The sequence below is a fragment of the Amblyomma mixtum genome, chromosome 5 (genome assembly GCF_055824585.1).
Source record: "Amblyomma mixtum isolate Tamu chromosome 5, ASM5582458v1, whole genome shotgun sequence".
In the NCBI taxonomy this organism is placed as follows: domain Eukaryota; kingdom Metazoa; phylum Arthropoda; class Arachnida; order Ixodida; family Ixodidae; genus Amblyomma; species Amblyomma mixtum.
Window position 1 is genome coordinate 90,875,896 of NC_143016.1, and position 19,340 is coordinate 90,895,235.

The 19,340-nt window shown below is 47.8% G+C and overlaps 1 protein-coding gene across 2 annotated transcripts; it reads left to right on the forward strand.

The window, feature by feature from the left end:
* Positions 1-1,548: 1,548 nt before the first annotated feature.
* On the forward strand, positions 1,549-12,138 carry LOC149342999 (leukocyte elastase inhibitor A-like). Of its 2 annotated transcripts, XM_089545542.1 has the most exons (3): positions 1,549-2,135; positions 7,732-8,506; positions 10,080-12,138. In XM_089545542.1, exons 2-3 carry the CDS (start codon positions 7,911-7,913, stop codon positions 10,726-10,728), a joined length of 1,245 nt encoding a protein of 414 aa, XP_089401668.1. In that variant the 5' UTR covers positions 1,549-2,135; positions 7,732-7,910; the 3' UTR covers positions 10,729-12,138. The 2 variants fall into 2 exon arrangements, with proteins under 2 accessions (XP_089401668.1, XP_089401669.1); XM_089545543.1 differs by lacking the exon at positions 1,549-2,135 and having other exon boundaries at positions 7,376-8,506.
* The last annotated feature ends 7,202 nt before the right edge of the window (positions 12,139-19,340 follow it).

Below are 19,340 nucleotides of genomic sequence, written 5' to 3' on the forward strand. Positions count from 1 at the left end.
TGTTGTGCAAACGTTGCGAGCTCTTCGCAGTTTTCCTGTTGTCCGCTCACTTTGCCTTCACGACGAAGAAGACAAAGTTTGCATTCAGTTGCTTTCCGCCTTTTTTTTTGTTATTTTGCTCACGCAAGCCTTCGTGGAATCGTTCGTGGTGTGTAAGGTAAGCGTTATTCTTCTTATTTTGCGAGTTCGTTCTGGGCAGCTCTCAACACTGGAGAAGCTTTCTTTGATAAGCCACGTGCGAGTAAGATGTGTCTCTAACATGGATACGAGCGAATTACTGAGACTGTAAGTACCTGGATTTCAGTGAATGGTAATTTAAGCGTAAGAAGAGAGAAGAAAAACTACCGTGACGCAGTTCGCTTGAGGAAAAAGATGGACTGCGCTTCCCCGAATCGGCCTTGGAAGTTCGCCTGCGGCTGACACGCACCCATTAGGTCACGATACGCCCTACAGACAGAATGAGCTTTCAATGAGGTGGTAGTGAGAACCGCAAAATGAGCTTAGGTTCCACGCCATGGATGCAGTGGCGCGTTTAATGGCGGTGCTTCTATTTTTCGCTAAACTGAAATGGTCGACTGCGCAAAGGCAGCAAGTGGAGGTCCTGTAGTTGCAGAATTTCACAACTCGCTCAGAACAGGGTTTACAGTATTAACAAGGCGCGGCTTTCAAATATTATCCATTTCACGTAATGCTAACGAAAGCGTAGAGATAAACGAAGACGCACTTTTTAGTGAATTTGGAGAGGTCAGCCTGGATATAATTGCTTGATGCGCTGCTCCAGGTGGCGGTGATCGTATACGAACCCACACATGGGAGGCAGCCAGGTCGGTTTGGCTAAATTTTGCGTACAGGGTGGACCACACTTAAGCGTGAACACTTAAGCACCTGCTTCTACGAATCGCGTATACCTGGCTCACTGTCACAGTGTGTGGGTGTTTTCACGCTGTGTGGCCACGTTGTGGACGAGAGGCATCCACACCTAGAGCTGCGCGAGCTCCAAAACAAGTCGTTCAGTTGTTTTAGGTATGTGTGGTCCACCAACGAAGTGAAGAAAAGCAAAAAGACCTTCGTTCGGTTTGGCTTCAGTTGGTTGAAACCGCACGTTCACGGCTATACTCTGAATGTATACCAGGTAGTGGCTACATTCAACTTTCCACTACGTGTATATAGGATAGAAGAACTCATCAACGTCTGGTGGCGCTGCAGCCAGCAGTTATTTTCCCCACTAGATTACCATTTGCTCATTAACGTTGCATGATGTTGCTGAAGATTACGCCAAGTGTAGGAAGCACCTCGTCTTGTTGTTTCATAGGTGAGTGCCGTTGATAAAAAGGGTATGTATTGGTTGGCCAATTCAACAGGTGTAGGCCCTCGTCTTTACACGTCACTTCGCATACATTTCCATAAACGAAAAGGGGAAAGGAACACCGGGGAGACAGAGAGAGGGGGAGCGTGAGAGGTGTCTGCCCATTCGTTTCGCGGCCATCGTAAACAAGCAGCCGTTTCGGCGGTGCCCCCCGGCCACCACACGTCGCCGGTCTCGTACACACCGCCGCGAACGGACGGAAACTCGTTCCTTCTCCTCCGCCGAAACAGCCACCAATAGCCAGTGGAAGCGAAGAGAGACAGAAAGAAAAATTCCCCCAGGGACGCGAGGTCGCCCGTCGAGCACACGCGCCCTAGCACTAACCACCGCCGGCAGCAGCTGCGACGCGTTCCCTCGGCGCACACGCACGCACGCTGGTGCTGCCATCCGGCCGGCCCTGTCCCTGGTGCCGCCGCAGCGAGCAGTCAGTGGAACCCTCCTTGCTGACCGCCGCCGTAGTCGTCGTCTCGCTGCGTCGTGCACGGAGGATTCACGCGCTCGCCCACCGCCACGGCGCGACTGTCGTCGTCGTACCACTACAACAGTTTCCTCATCTGCCTTCGCCGCCTCCCTCCGCTCTTCTGCCTGCTCGGCACTACGCGGAACTTGGCTTCTCGCGCTGCCTGGTCTTTCTTTTTGATGGCTCGGATGACGTCGCCTTGGCCGCAAAGCTGTTAACGTCCAGAAGAGGAGGGAAAGCGCCGGTTTCAGCAGTACGGGGCGGGACCCCCGTTTCTTCCAGCGACAGAGACATATTTCGCTTTGAGAGGTAGGTATACTACGCATGTAGACGGCCCGATGGCTGTCGCCGCGCGCTTCGTGTACCCGCCTACATGGAACGACAGTTGAGCCGGTCCGTACGGGAGCCGCTGCTCTTCTCGGGTGTCTTGTGGCTGACGCTTGCATGCGCTATGCGGAGGGTCGCTAGCAAAACTTTGATCGGATTGTATAGGCGTGACATGATTGCGGTGAAATCAAGAAGGAAGATTATTTGCCGGCGCCCTCTCATAGAGACTGTGCAGCTGTCGTGGCGAGTGCATTTAGTTTCGGGAAACTTAGAGCGAAGTTGTGACTGTACGTATCAAATGCTATTCCCTGATTAGTATCAAAAGCCAAAGCGGAGTGAACTATGCTCGAATTTACGTCAGCTATTTAGCACTGTCTTTTGGAAATGAACGTTGTATTCGTGTTTCCAGAACTGATAGTGCTGGCTTCAACTGAACTTACAAGGATTCCCGTCACCAGTATGCAGGTGCATATTATTATTCGCATGCTTTGCAGGCTGCACTTATCATCGGCAGCTTATCAAGAAGGGTTGTCAAAAGAGGAGGGTAGTTAATTCTAGACATCTCTCACAAGTAAAGTGTTCAAAGTTCCTGCATTACTACTTTTTTTTCGAGCTTTAAAATCTGACCAGAGTAGCAAGATTTTATTATGTTCATCGAAATTATAAAAGAAGCATTACTGTCTCCTTCATATGACCTGTGAAGCACTTGAGTTTTTGCAGTATTTTGTAATTCTTTTCTTCGATACTTGCAGCTCAAGGCATTGTCAAGCGAAGCGTGCCGCTCGAAAACACCAACAAATGAAACAAACTTAGCCAACCATGAATGAAGGAGACCTTGGGGTCTCCTGAAAGCGTGGCGTTACGAGGAAGCAACGCCAAGAGCGTTTTGTATTCCTGTCACAGCGAACGCGTTCAAGAAAAGCACTCGAGAAAATTTAATTCGTCCTCTAAAGTTATCCTGTTTACTAGGGCAGCTTCGTAAAAATAAATTTCTCGGTTTCTGGCTCCGCTGAAAGAGTGTCTAGAAGTAACTCTGCCTAAACCTCGGTACTACAGGACTATCGCTGAAATCGGATAGAACGAGATATAGGGGACAGAGTCAGCACGAGTCACGAGCTGTGAAGGCTGCCCTTTGGATGCCCTCGCGCACACTGGGGAGCTGATAAAGACCGCTTTATTTTGAAAGGGACTGGCCGAGTGCCCAGCTATCATATCTCGGTTTCTCGGCCCACTCTCGCGTCGCGGTCTCATTTGCTTAAAGCAGCTGGTATCAGATGTGCTTTAGCGCTACCCCTGCTTGTTTGGGTACATTGAAAAAATGGATGGAGAGTACTGTGCCCACTTTCAATTGATGGCGAGATTTAAATCTGATATGCAGTACGCAACGACTTTCTCTCTCCGATGTTCAAGGGATTCGTGCAGTAGGTATCCATGCAGCGACAATTCAGCGTCTGTATTGCAGCTCGATAGCGACTTTGTGTCTACAGATTGGGATTTAATTTGTAGAATTTTTCTATTGTTAGCGCTTAGACAAACCCCTCAGACTAACAAGTGGCAAAAAATAGACTACATACGCTTCCAGATGTTAGAACGCATTATCTTTAAGCCCTTGGATGCATGGTTTTGTTTCAGTACAAAAGACAACGGACCAAGTGGCAGCTGGCGGAAGTAGTTTTGCTCCTCGTGCCCAAACTCAAATGTTTCCCCAAAGTTTTCCATTTTCGAGCATTATAGAAGATCCGTTCCACGTCTGCACGCCTGCGTGGGTTAGCGGTGGTCCTTTCTCACTCAGAAAGAGTGCTACTCTCGCAGCAGCTTAATGACGCAACGTAGATGGCGCTCCTTTGCGTTTATCAGTGTGGGTATTGCGCATCAGTGTTCGCGGCATTGAGCAACTGTTATGGCCAAATGTAGCGGCGCAGTACGAGCTTTTGCTAGGTTCTCATAGTCACTAACATCGGCACGTTGGTACTTTTTTCTGTTTTTTTCCCCTATTATTTGACTTTAAAGTCATTGCGTAGTAAATGTGGTGTGCTTAGCACGTTTGTAACAATTTTCGTCATTTTAGTGGCAGTTGCAGATAACAGACCCTCGAGTTGGTCCAATGTATAAGTTATTAGTCTTGTCCCATAATTCTGTTTTTTCTGCTCTATTCCTATTTTGAATGAACCTGAAGTAACCTTAGCTGGATGCAATAAAAAACTGTCGGACGATCATTGCGTCAAGAATTTCACTCAGCCGTCATTTCTACGTTCCGTTGCTGTGAGCTGCTCGTGGGTGGAGGTCGTCTGGAGGGTGAAAATGGGTAGAGAGTGGAGGTGGCTGGGTGGTGGGTTTCCTATCATGGCCTTTAGGAAGGTGGTGGTGGATTGGGAAAGTGGATGGGAGGTGGCGCTCCTTGTGATTGGTGGCTTCACTCCTACGCTCTCACGCGCCAGAGTAGACTACACTCCTTTGGTTTCACACGCCGATGCCGGAATTTTGTGGAATGACCCTACTATTGTTGTCGCAGTTAAAAATGAAAGGGGGAGGGTGCGGGAATAGGCATTGCAGCTTTTTCAGAACAGGTACTTGATTTTACTTCAAAAGCGGTGCTATCCCCCCTGCACATACACATGGGAATCTGATGTCTTTTGAAGTGAAGCCTGCAGCCCAAGCAGAAGCCTCCATCCTCTACCTCCAACCCCCAGAAGCATCACTCTCTATTAACTTCCTAAACCCACTCCCTTTGCCAGTGGGCTGCCGCCCCCCACTGCCACCCTCAACTCACCGCCGCCCACCTTCATCGTCAAGCAAAATTCGGTTGCCAGTGGGAAGCCTCGGCTTAGAGTAAAATCATTCATTAGAGTGAAAGTATCAAAGTAATCATCGAGGTTAAATCCAACTGCCTCCGCAGAATTGTCGCATCAGGGGCCGTATTCTGCAACTATCCATTTGCATTCCATTCCGTTGGGCCCTTTGCCGTTAGTCGCCACTCCCATTGACGCAGGGCATCAGAGAAGACGTCACGCTGTGCGCCACAGAAACACACACCCATGCTGTCGCCTGCTGGTATGAACGCGTCTCGGGCCCATGTCTCACTCGCGGACTAGCGTCAACGTCCACGAATAGCAGAAAACGACGACGCGTTTAGTGTCAAGAGCTTGGCACGCCTGAAGACGTTTATCTCCTTTGATCCAGTCTCGGCAAAGGAACTGCGCGTCATTTGTGCGACGAATTGGCAGAGCGTGGTCAGTGTGGCTCAGCCTTACTGGATGCGACGACAGGAGCCGGTCTAGCAGCGACGCCGCTACCACACCGGCTGTGTCTCTGACTGGCCGTTTGCTTTCCTACATGGTGTTGCTTTCGTCACATCGACGTAACGGCCAAATGGAATGGTATAGATAGTGACAGAACACAGCCCAAGATGTCTGATCCTCCCGTAATTTATTTCGTCCTCAATGTGGTTCACTTCTGTGCACCTGGATACCGACGTGGTAAACGCGGACATTTACATTGCACACATGAGATATATGTTTTCTGACGACAGACCCAATACCATTTCTGTGGCTGATCTGCTATCCTGACCTCTCGCTACGAGTACACCTTTAGTTTTTGTTTGAAGGGAAAAGTCAAATCGTTCATATAGGCCGATAACTGCTTCGTGCGGAAGGCCTGCGATTGTGGGTGTTGTCACGACAATGCCACCGAACTGAGGTCGCTGCCGATCTACTGATAGCTGATTTGATTGTAAAATAATATCGAACCCGTCTGTTGAGCAGCCGGGCAATAGAAGAGGTAATGGGCCAGGTCCGCATAGATACAGGGGCAGTTCGGACAGGAAGGGTACGATCGATAGCGATAGAGAAAGAGGCGGGACTGGGTGATGACGGCATTCATTCGGACGTGCCGAAGAAGGCGAGCCTCCGGCACCGTGAGTGATGGATGAGGGGGATGGTAAAGGCGTTTGTCGAGGCGGAGCTCGAGATAGACCTCTTTTATGGTGCGGCGAAGGGTGAGTCTCCCACCGTCCACCGAGGGCTTGGGCCAGGGGATCAACGGCGCCCGGAAAAGTGTGTCGCGGGCGAGCTGATGGGCCAGCTCAATGTCGTCAATCCTTGAATGTAAAGCAGTAAATGTAAAGATGAACGAGGAAGAATAAGCGGTTCTAACTTTTCCGCTCTGTCTTCTTAGTTTTCACTTTTAAAGAGCCGCTATCTACCGACCACTTTATCTAGACTGGGATCCTGCTAGAACACAGCGCCAATTTTAGCATAACCTCAAAGCGCTGCGGTAGCCACAGTCTATTTTTGTTCTATCTCCCCCTGTGTGCAGGAAAAGTGAATCTCAAGTGCCAGTATAGCTGGACTCTTTACGTATCTGTTTCAAAGCGCGTATATATACAGCGTGAAGTCACAAGCGAGCAAACAAGTGAGGCAAGATCCTGGAGTAGCGTTCCTGGAAGTATACATATATTAGACGCAACAAGCGTGCGAGAGAGTATTAAGCTTTTTTTAAAGATTGGTTTCAAATGGATCCGTTATGACATAATGACCCTTTTTCCTTCGACTTGCGTCACCCTTGTCGTGCGCCGCGCGTAACGGATGGTCAGATCGACCAATCACGAGAGTTGGCCGTGGAGTCGAGTCGCTAGAGCCAGTTACGAAGCTCGAAAGTTACCGATTTAAAGAGAATTGAAATAAAATCGTTGTGATATTTTTTTTTTCATTTCTGGCCCCTATATAATCTCCACCCTAATCTGAGTAGCTTGCTGCCGAAATTAAACACGCCGGCGTGTCTCTGCTCTTCAATATCAATGCATTTCTCTCTTCACTTCTTTACCTCTCTCTCTGTCTGTTCCGGCCCAGATTGCCTAATCTCAGAGACTGAAAGAGCTGAGGTGTTGGAATAGGATGCCAGAAGGCCGGCGGGCGTTGTCGGCTTGAGCGCTAAGGCTGCGGTCGCATCATCATTTGCGTCAAGAGTGAGATACGGTTGTTACCATAACGGCCGCAAGCAGAAGGGAAATAACAAGGTTTGTTGTGGTTTAGCGCGACGTTTCCGTTTCCCCCCAGGACCTCTTGCATACCGCCTACACGTTAACGTTGCTGTTTCGTTCTCTTACTCACGTTGCTCGCCGTTCCTTGAGCAAACCCGACGCTAAGAGCATGCACACCAGGCGAAAGCAAGTTCTAAAGAAATGATCGACTGACACGTCCGACGTCACCAGACGGTGAGCGTCGCCGTGACGTACTGGGCATGCCCTCTTTGCTGCTTGATGGAAACGTCGCCCGTCCCTCTCCTCCCACCAGAGACGCCGCATTCGATGAGCAATACTCGTTTCCCTCAACCGGGCGAGGCGCTGCGTGAGGGGCAATACACGTTCCTCGCTGTCGGGGCCGGCCGGGCCACCACACGTGACCGGTTCTCCATTCGGCGGCGCTCTCACACACATACACACACGCTCTCCCTTCCCTTCCCCACTGTGCCGTTCGCGGCCTCGGTATTAACGGAGCAGCCGGCTTACGGCAAGCGCCATACCTCAGCCACCCGTCGCGCTCTTCTTGACACCGTTTTTGTTCCTCTCTCTCTGCGCTAGGGAGGTCTTCGTCCTTCGGTCCGGACTCTCTGGAGGCACCGCCGCCAACGACAGCACGTTTGTCCCGCTTCTGCCAAGTGGCGCGCCGCATCGAACACAGCTGTGAGGACACACATACGAGCGGCGCCTTCCCGGACCGTGCTTCAAGACTGGTGCAGACAGGCTTTCCTCCGGACAAGATGTCTTCAAGAGCGCTTCCAGTCCGCATGGGCGCTATCGCTATCCTCGGCTCCTGCGTCCTCTTCTGCTGCCTGGGGGCATCGGTGAAATGCCAGCCCAACAACCGTGTGGATGGCGGTGCGGTGGGACCAGCGGACGTCGTCCCCGAAGGCGTGGCGAAAGCCAGCAACGCCTTCGGCCTGTCCCTGTACCGTGCCTATGCCAATGCAAGCGCGACGGGAAACCTGTTCTTCTCCCCCTGGAGTATGAGTCGCGTGCTAGCCATGGTCCTGCTGGGGGCTCGTAACGAGACTGCCGCCGAGCTGTCCCACGCCCTGGCCTTTGACCGCTTCGAAGACTCAGCCGCGGCTCTGGCTGCGCAGAGCGAGCTGGCCAGACACCTACTGACCAGCTCGAGTGAGCTGGCCTCGACAAGCATCGCGCTCACGCGAGCGGGAGACCCGGTGTCAGCGGAGTACCGGGCCAACCTGGACCAGTATTTGGACGACGGAGGGGTGATGGAGGTGGATTTCTCCCGGTCGGAGGACTTGCTGAGCCGCGTTAACGGCGAAGTGTCCAGGCTCACCGGAGGGCGAATTCAAGACGCCCTGCGCAGGTGAGACTCAGCGTCGCAACTGGAACGCCTTGTCCGTGGTTATTGTGAAACTGATGCGTTTCACGTACAGACAAACAGTGACCGGTCCTTGTCGACTTGTGGACATTGGAAACAAATTAATGCCCTAATTCGCTACAAATTTACGGTATTTGCGCGCACGAAACGTGTGGCCCATTAACCTACAAATCTCTACAGAAGTTTAGGCTGCTAAGTGAGACGTAACGCGGGAAGAACAAGGCTGGGAGCTTATCCTATGCACCTGTTATAGTGTCTCGTTCCTGTCGTATTGTACAGACCGCATGGAAAATCAGTGCGGATAGCGCTTAAAAGGCATTGCACCGATGCAACAGCGCAGCAGTTTTATGGGCTTCCGTTTGCATTATGATCGTAGCCAAAAAGAATTGTGCGCATTAGTTTGGACCGTTAAATGTGTTATTCGATGATGATGATGTCCAATTACGTGTCTAATCTAATTACGTCTACTCTAATTAGTCTAATTACATGTCTAATAATACTTTAGCGGTTATTCAAGGAAGTACAGCACAGTCAGAAACTTACAGTGATGCCAAGGGAGCGGATTTCTCGCTTGTGTAGCTTCCTGACCTACGGTGATCCGGCTTCTCACAGGAAAAAGTTAACAAGCTATTACTTCAGCTTTTGGAACTGAAGATTACCAAATGCGCATTCGGTTTTGTTAGCCGTTACGAAAAAGGTTACTGCTAATTCACTATGCAGTACTTGAGGCGTAAAACCCTCTTTTCAGCTGTGCACTTGATTTTTTTTAGGCGTTGCTGGATTTTTTCTCTTGATTTTATGATTTTATGTAGGAACGCGGTTTACGGGTATTTTGTTAAAAAAGAAGTGTGACGTGCCTATGCACGGGTACACTTGCCCAGACCCGAAAGTCTGCAATGAGAGCATTATTTTCGCAGTATACTGAAGGTACTTTGAAAGCAGGGTTGATGATCGTTACATTTGCTTTTGCCTCACTGGTACATTTGCAAATATGCAGAGGCCGAGGAAGTTAAGATGCAATTATCATTCACTATGCCCGAGAAAGTCTGCTTCACGTTACGGTCGTTTCTGCTGATAAAGTGTACGAATGTTTTTTTTTAGCAGTCACTGTACTCATAACTATTGAGAAAGTGCCCGGCACTTACATGTCACTTTCTCATATCGCAGGTTGCTCTTTCAGTGCTTTGTTTCGCTGCCATTTGAAGTTGTTTCGAGTCATAAAATTTTATGCAGCATCTGGAAAGCCCTTACAGAGCGACTAAATCATTATGCAAACACAGGCTTGAAATGGTGGTATATTATTATCTTAGGATGCTAATTAGCAGCTTTGTTCTGCTTGCTACATATTTTGCTGGAAAGTAAACACAGAGCAGTCTTCTTATTATGTCTGCACGTGCCTACCGCGCCTAAGAAGACAGTGTCATCTATCATCTTAAACGCTGACAACTTCTGTGCGCAGCGGTACAACATTACCGGGCGAGTTCTTGAACAATGCTCGTTACGCGCGACGCGCAAACGCTGGACACGAAGTTAATGACAGACTTGCCTTCGCCCGTAGGTCTCCGGACCCACTCAGCAAGCTGCTCCTACTGAACGCCGTCCACTTCAAGGGCGTCTGGGAGAAGGCCTTCAACCCGAACGACTCCTTCGACGGCCTGTTCCGCGGCGCCACGCGCAACACACCCGTGCGCATGATGAGCGGCAAGGGAAAGTTCCCGCTGGCGTACGAAAGCGACGCGTACGTGCTCGAACTGCCGTACACGGGCGAGAGCAGCCTCGTGCTGGCTCTGCCTAGACGTCGCACCCAGAAGGACCTCAGGGACATCGAGGCCCGGCTCGAAGAGGTCCTCGTCAACGCCAGGCCGGAGCTGCGATCCATCGAAGTCGAGATTCCCAAGATGACGGTTCGTAGCAGCCTCGACCTCAAGGAGCCGCTCAAGAAGCTCGGCGTCAAGGCACTCTTCTCGGAGCGGTATGCCAACTTGAGGGGAATGCAGGCTGAAGGAGGCCTGTACGTCGAAGACGTCCACCACGGTGCTGCGCTCGAGCTGGACGAGAAAGGCACAGTGGCGAGCGCATCCACGGTGGCCATCATTGTGAGCCGCATAGGCACGCCGCGGTTCTCGGCTGACCGGCCCTTCGTGTTCGCCATCAAGCACCGGCCCACTGGGCTCTTGCTATTCGTCGGACGCGTCACTGATCTGTGAGGAGCGGGTTAGTAAGTGCCAGCGGGTGAAAACAGCTAAAGAAAACTGTGGCGGCTGCGGTACGTTGGCGGCGGAATAATATACCGCTACAACCTGCAGAATGGCGCCATACGTGAGTGGCGAAAGAGGATGCGCGATCAAATCAATCTGCGTTGTACAGACCCTTTACTGTGTTAAATAGCAGAGCTTTCTGTATTTCCAACGTCCATGCCGTTAGCACCGAGCCGTCTGAATGCGGACTGAATGCAGTGGCTGCGTAGTGTGACCTTTGTACGTGACAGAGCAGTGAACTCTGAGCGAGGCTGTCAGGGTTCACTCATCCGTACAGAGCTCCCAACGGGGCCGGGCTCATTATTTGTGGCAAGCTGACAACTCTTTCAAAACTGCCTAGTTTAAATAGCTGCCTTAAATCTTAGCAACTGATTTTCTTGGCGTCCAGAAAGTGGCGAAGAAGTTTGAAACAGTAGGTTGAGCCCTGAAGCAGATACAGCGATTGAACTCTGCATTCGGGTACCAGACAGCTACTTCCAGCACGAACTCTTAATCCTGCTACAAAAGAATGACTTGGAATAGAGAAATTTCTGTAGAAAGCGTACTCTTCAAGAAACATGACAGTGAGATTCTGCCATTTTCCAGCGTCGAACCACTTCAGTGAAAGCTGGTTACTTCGTTAATCTTGCTGAACATCAAGACGCTCATTTAGTATAAGCATTCACTTTCTTATATTGCATGGTAATGAAGTTCTGTTATGGTGTTAGAACTGAAAGCATCATGTTGCAGATGGTTGAAAGTGTCATTCAAGGAGTCGTCAACTTGACAAGCTTTTTTTTTGTGTGCGTATAATCCTCGCAATCTGTTAGGCGGGGTCAGTGCTGGACACGCCCGCAAAATGTTTCTTCATTGCATGTGCAGTGCCTGCAAGTATTGCAAAAAAAAAAAGCGGCTGTGCCGTTGCGTTTTGTAAATAAGCACGCCTTGTAGCGCTGCTAAACTGGGTAAATAGTGATCGTATAAGTTTACGCACTCTCATGTTCCACAGCGAATTCCGAACCCATCCATTATGTTTGCTATCTTTGAGCTTGTAGCTGGGTGCCCCCTCTTTCCAGATACAAGGGTGATACACACTGCGTATATATACTATATATAATATAAAACCCCACGACTTTTAAGTAACGTCTTTTAGGACACGCATGTACACGCATTTTCTACGTTCCATAAACTTATACTTTGCCAAAGATGTGTTTGTGAGTGTCAATAAAAGACGTTTTATATCTGTACGTAGTGCACCGCGGACAGTCCGTGCAATTACAAGGTTGTAGCGACGCAGGTGCTTCCATGTATCATTGTACTTTTTTGTGACATTGCGTGCATAGGTTTTACCAATAAAGCCTCAATTGGTTTCGCTTTCAACATGCTGTTTGAGTAACTGCTTAAGTCGCCTCTTCAAGGTACCGCTTGCTGTTGGAACTACAGCAGCCTCAGGCATAAAATGGTAAATTGGTATTTCTTCAGAAAAAAAAAAAGAATTGATATACCACACTATAAACATCAAAATTAAGGTGTTCGCTTGTGTACACAAGGAAGCAGTAATTAAAAAACAACAAAAAAAGATCATGATGTTGGAGAATCAGTGCAGGATTTAGTCTTCATTCAGGACATATTTGGTTACTATGCGTGGAAAAATTTGCGCTGTGAAGAGAATCTTCGTCTTACTATCCATTTGGTACTAAACGGGCCTAAATCCGTCAGCGCCTAAAGGCTCCATTACCCTCAATGTTTAGTGAGAGTCGCTGCATTAAAAACAACTTCTAGATAACTCATAACTTTTAAGAAATACGAAGAACGATTCGTTACCTGTCTTGCCTTTATAAGCGTAATTTTAAATTGATATTAAGCAGCCAAACATTAAGTAGTACTTAGGGCATTATTATACTTTCAAGATGAGAATGCATGTGAAAACCGGTACTAAACAGCCGACCGTGGCCATAGTATGGGATTGAGTAAACGGAGGATAAGTTTGCTTTTCACTAAGGTGCTTTAATGACAATTGCATCGCAGTGCAATATAACATAATGATAAACAAAATGTAAGCATCGCATGCCGTGAAAGTTATGCTTCGTATCATACGCCATGGCAAGTTCACGTCAGTTTACTGAGCGTTGATTACTGCTCTGGCCTCTAGCATCGTACTAACCGTTATTTATTTTCGAATGACAACGTTAGAAGATTGCAAATAATGTGTTCTTTACATTATTCTTCGCTTAAATAGTTGCTGTGGTAAAAATTGTGTAGGTATCTGCCGCTCTTAAGTGACAGGTACCTAAACCATTTTTACCGTCCACTAGTCACCGGAAGAATAAAAAGAAAAACGACATATTGTTTAATAGAAAGAAGTGTAATCAGGCCACAGTTTTCGTTTCTGGACTTTCTTGTGGCTAACCTTGTCAACGTACACTAGCACAAAACTATTAAATGAACCTGAGAAAATTTGTGTAATACGTGTAGATGCTTCGGGTAAGTCTGTTCTCTCCTTGCTTAATAGATACCTCTAGCATAGCGCATACCGTCTACCACTACCACAGTCGTCAGCCGCCCGTGCGCATGTGCAGATGGCGCCACGTGTCAACACCTGGCGCCCCAGGGCGATCTGCGCATGCGCCCTGCTGGCGCGCAATACGCGGCAAGCGGCAGCAGTGGCGCAATACTCTGTGCTAAAAGTGTGCAATACGGAAGATATTGGCAAGAAAAAAAATACCAGCGTCTACGAGTTATTCTGGCACCATAACTATGGAGGGCGCTGTAATATGGTTGCGTAAGATAACTTCCTGTGCAAGGACTTGGTGTCTGGCACACTTCCGATATCGATAACGAACCAGACATGCATGCGGACACGAAGGTCAGAAACTAAGCTGAGGCGCATGCTTTCAGCTCCTGAGGCCCGTTCTCCAAATGCGAACAAAACTGCAGACAACTCTTTGACTTACCTACACCGAGCATGTCCTCATCACTCACAACAGGAGGAGCATCGGGTTCTTCCGCATGCAAGGGCTCTCTATGAGTGCAACACGCTAAAATTCATGCACGTAGTCCAGATCTCCGAGCCGTTCTGTGCCGTTTGAAATTACACGAGGACAGTCATGGAATGCATGGCAACAATCTCGAGTAGGCTGCTAATGGTAGAAAATCACCACTCACACTTTTGTTTGAGAGTGTCTGACATTGCTTACTTTGAAGTCTAAAGACAGAAAAAGGCAATGAGCCACGCTGGCTGTCACCTTTCATGTGAACTAATCTCAGGCGATCAATAAGTATCGCGTTATGATGTATGGACACTTCATCACTCTCTAAGGCAGGAAAAAAAGAAGCCGGACATCAAGACATCAACCTCAGTCTTCCCTGCAGGCAAGGAGCCAAACGTGCATTCTCGTGCTGTCCGATGTGGCTCTGCGCATTTTATTGCACGGCGTGCATAATTTAATGCTCGTTCTCTGTCTCTTATTCAGTGCGCCATTGAAGAAAGGCTGCAAGCAAATCACGTTTCTTCCAAGCAATATGACTTTTCTTCAGCGGAATATTAGCTAACAATTTCTAACGCACGATTATATGAATAACTACAATAATTATTCCATGCATCAAGAGTGATGACGCTTCAGGAAGGCAAGAGAGGTGAGACATATCGTGTGCGTCACGTGGTACGGAAACTGTGCGCAGGCAAAGCAAGGAAGAAGTTGCGTAAGCTGCGTTGTACTCTCGACTAAAATTGTTGCTTGGGGACTTCCGGCCACAGCTTGTTTTCAGTGTTAAGTTCCGGCGCGGTGAACCCTTCGCTAACGAGCCTCTCTGGTTGCGGATGATCAGGCCGTGCCCTTCACTTAGAATCCTTGCGGTTTCCGGTGCTTGATGGCGAATAACGGAAATATTACGAAACGTCCTTCGGAAGCGTCGCCACTGGAAATCAGGGTCACGCAGAGAAAAGTTGAAAAGAAAACACGCGTGCTGCATACAGAGATAAAACGTGTGTGGAATAATAGAGAACCTTGAGGTTGTTGCCTCTGGAGGGACTGTCGAGAAACGATAAACGGCTGCAAGGATTTACACGCAACACAAGTTTTTTATCTTGAAATATCCCAGTGCGCTTCGGATGACCGAAGAGGTCGGTCTCGGATGTTCAGAGTTAGTGAAAGAGCAGTTTTTTTCGTGAATATCCACTGTATGTTGCGTAGGCGTTTCTTCGGGACTTTACTATAACATCGAATTCCTGAACGCATGCTTCGTGGGGAACGCAACCGCTGAGAGTGATATAAAAATTCTACTAATATTGGTAGTTGCACCGAAGAAATGCAGGAAAAGGCGCATTATGAGGAGTGACCTAGCCGTAGACGCGAGTAGGAAGCAAATAACGACAAAAATGGGTTAATTTTACTGCCTTATAAAAAATGTATTGACAGGTGTTAACCTCACAAAACATTCAGCCCCTCGGTACCATGAATATGAGATCACATTGAGAGGGTACACCCTATGAGAATATGAGAAGGTACACCCAAATTAAAAAAAAAAAGAATGATGAAGAAAGGCTCATTCCAATTGTGTTCTGATTTGTTTTATTAGTTTATTGGGTCTTAAAGTGCCAAAGCGACTCAGGCTATGAAGGACGCCGTACTGAAGGGCTCCGGAAATTTCGACTACCTGGTGTTCTTTAACGTGCACTGACATCGCACAGTACACGGGCCTCTAGAATTTCGCCTCCATCGAAATTCGACCACCCAGGCCGGGACCGTACCCACGTATTTCGGGCCAGCAGCCGAGCGCCATAACCACTGAGCCACCGCGGTGGGTAATTGGGTTCTCACACAGACTGAAACCAGGCCTGAAAAGCTTGAAACGGTGATGACTTTCGTCATGAGCCGTTTCATCTTTATGGTACCGATGGTGTCGTTTGGCGTGGTAACCATATAGTTGTTGCAAAACCATTTAGGGAACGGCTGAATGCCCTTTGACTAAGGCTTCCTCGAAAAAAGGAACGCGTACTGTATTAGTCACGAAGAGTACTGCAACACACGCTTCGTGACTCCTGGCAAAGACATCCTTCACATGACGTCACATATTTCGCACAATGAAAAGAATATCAAAGTGACTAACACCACGCCTTTGAATGACGATTCACCAAAGCAAAAAGGAAAAATTTGTGGCATTCCTCCCGCATCGCATGGGACAGGGATAGAAGAGCGCGCAGAGCCATGCAAAAGCGTCCGGTTTCCTCGATTGGATTCATTATTGGCAAGCATGTTGTTTTTTTCGCCTCGTTTTTGCCGACGGTGCTACCGTGTAATACGTGCACGCAATTCACTTGTCTTAGCATTTTTGTTTGTATGAAAACAGCGCTTAAATAACGGAAAATGATTAGTGTCAGCACTCTCCGCGGCGGCTCACACGCTATGGTGTTCAGCTGTTGAGCGTCAGTTAGCCTATTTATTCTGGGCTGCAAATGTGGCATTCAGTAAAGTGGAGCGCAAAAAAAAACTGTCTCCTGGCGTTTAGATGCATGCTAAAGAACCCTAGATGGTCACATTTTTCGCAAGTCATCCTCTACGGTCATGTTTTAGCACCCACAGTATTGCACTGACACCTAGAAACTCATTAATAAATCAACTGATCGGCATGAAGAAAACCACACTTCAAATGCTTCAAATGAGTTGAAATTTTCTCACTGAAGTCAGGATTTTAGTTGAGCGTTTTTCTTAAGTTCATATTTAAGCGGCTAGTGACGCACGCGTTTCCTCTAGATACTGTATGATGGCCATATTTTTCGCTGGTATAACAAAATGACAAACGCTGTGAACAAAAGGGAAAGGCTTAGCCGAACAGTAATTGTTTTTAGTTTATTTAACGTTGAACCTTATGCGCCCTTGACGATTTCACAGCAAACTATTACAACTATTGAACGCAGAGCGGAGGGCTGCTGTATGCAGTAGTATACCATTAACATGCAAAATAACATACAAAAATTAACATGCAGAAAACCAAAGTAATATTCAACAGTCTAGCAAGACAACAGCAGTTCGCAATTGATGGCGCGGTGCTGGAAGTAGTCAGAGAATGTGTCTATTTAGGGCAAGTTCTCTCAGGTCATGAATAGCAGTTTACCAATACCCCTCAAGAGAAAAGTATACAACAGCTGTATCTTACCGGTACTCACCTATGGGGCAGAAACGTGGAGGCTAACAAAGAGGGTTCAGCTTAAGTTCAGGACAACGCAGCGAGCTATGGAAAGAAAAATAATAGGTGTAACATTAAGAGATCGGAAGCAGGCGGAGTGGGTGAGAGAACAAACGCGGGTTAATGACATCCTAGCCGAAATCAAGAGGAAGAAGTGGGCATGGGCCTAAGTGGATTAAGGCAGCGAACTTCCAGGACCGAGAGACCACGTTGGCAGCGGCGAAGGTCAAAGACCGCCGAAGGCCGAATATGCGGTGACGATGGCGGCGTCCCGTGGCCGTGTCGACCCTCGGGTCAACGGACAGAGTGGTGGTGTGCTGAGTGAAAGACAGCAGTGTTTAATTACTGAGCCTCTACCCTCTCCCATCAACCGAGCTGCGAGAGAGCCCCACGTCCCAGCGCCGCCCCAGCCGTAGGTGGTACCTCCGGAGTCCACGTCTGCCCGTGCGATTGGACGTCATCCTTCGAAGTTTATTCCCCAGTCAGGGATCTGGGGAATACGAAGACTATTTAACGAGGTGTTGTTTTGGGACTCCAGGGCACTGCCGTTAACGAAGAAGTCCTCATCCACTGAGATGCATTCTCAGTTGCCCTTTGTTGTAAATAATGTAAATATTCCTGCATAAAGTTTCTCTCTTTCCCTTGTTTTCTTCGTAACTCCGTCTCCCGCCTTCCTCGTCCCTTCTCCGGCCCGACCACGCTCACCCAATCCTAATAAGGGTAGCGGAGTGGATTCCAAAAGAAGGCAAGCGTAGCAGCGGGCGGCAGAAAGTTAGGTGGGCGGATGAGATTAAGAAATTTGCGGGAACATGGTGGCCGCAACTGGCGAAGGACAGGGTTAATGGAGAGACATGAGAGAGGCCTTTACCCTGCAGTGGGCGTAGTCAGGCTGGTGATGATGATGATGTAGTATACCAGCAGGGAAGCTAGCGTTAAAAAAAGAATCAAAATTGGCTCCTATATAGCCGCACTACAGTGATATATATCACAGGTTAATATAACTGTCCATATGAACGAAAATTATTATCAGGAAGCAAACAAAAATTCCAGCAGTTCAACTCTGCCGAGCCGAGTTTCACGTAACGAAAGCTACATAAGCATGCTTAAACATGGTTCATCTTTGGCACATCTTTTGTTGTTTATTAATTCCCCCAATACTTCACAGCCGCTTATTCGTCTTTACTGATTGGCTTGATGGAAACGAAGACTGATCGATGGTCAGGACCATGCCAGGCTAAGATCTTGACGCCGTTACCACAGCCTGACGAGGGGAACGTGGAGGATTGTACAAACAGAAGGATTCTTAAGCATGCTCTCCTTTTTCCAAAGCGTTTAAGTCAAGCGCACAGCTCTGGTAAACTGATCACATAAACTGATCACATTGCTTCCGAGTCAGATCAAGAAAAATTTCGTCATCTCCTACACGAGCATTTTTCACAATAGCACTTACAAATCACTTTATCTTGTCTCTTACACTTGGCAATCTGCTTTGAACTTCTTGTGATTTTCTTTTTTCATTGCTACCTCGCTCTTGTGAATTGCTATTTTATGCTGCGTCGTGTGTTCACTTGTATGCCTTGTATATATTATTGCTTTTTTGCGTCTTTTTCCCTGAATATCACTTCACGAATTGTACTCCCTGATATGGTCATTTTTTGTGTTTTTTGCGTTTTTCTTTTTTTCTTTTTTACTTTCTAGTATTAATGCCTTACGTTAAGTTTTACTCATGTTATTTCCTTAAGTGTACCTTTGTGGCCTTTCATTACTACAGTTGTTCCTGTTTCATGTTTTGCTGCTTACTCTGTAACCCCCCTTACACAATGCCCCTATGGGGCCTGTAAGGTATTTTAAATAAATAAATAAATATATACCCATACCTGAAGACACAACTGGGAACCGAATCACGTGACACAGCGTGATTACCTCGTGGCTTTCTTACTGCCTCTGCCGACATCTTGCAAGGTCATCATTGTCAAAGTTAAACATCAAAATGCAAGGACAAAGGTCAAACGTCAAGGTCAAATCTCAAGGGTCAAGTTTAAAGTTGAAGGCCGAGTTTCAAGGTCAAAGGTGGTGCTCTAAGTGGACAACACATGGTTATGTATATGTGCGAAGCAACAGTAGACCACAGATGGTTATGTATATGTGCGTAGCAACATTAGCCATGACTTATCTCAAGGTCGTTTCAAGGTCATTGGGATGCTCACGGCGAAATAGTCCCAGCTACAGCAGTTTAGCTTTCGCTACAAAAGTTGGCATGAATGTTGAATGAAACTACCAGGCACTGAAAAGCGCTTACACTCTGTTGACTATTCATAACAGCAGAAAAAAAAATGCCAGAAGTGTATTTTCTTGCCGGTGCCAGGTTTAATTTACCTTTTTTGTCTCGACGATAA

Bases quoted from the DNA above. Each gene is read 5' to 3' on its own strand.
- LOC149342999 (XM_089545542.1), top strand. From the start codon at position 7,911: ATGTCTTCAAGAGCGCTTCCAGTCCGCATGGGCGCTATCGCTATCCTC. The intron at 8,507-10,079 runs GTGAGACTCAGC...CTTCGCCCGTAG, and splicing joins ATTCAAGACGCCCTGCGCAG to GTCTCCGGACCCACTCAGCA.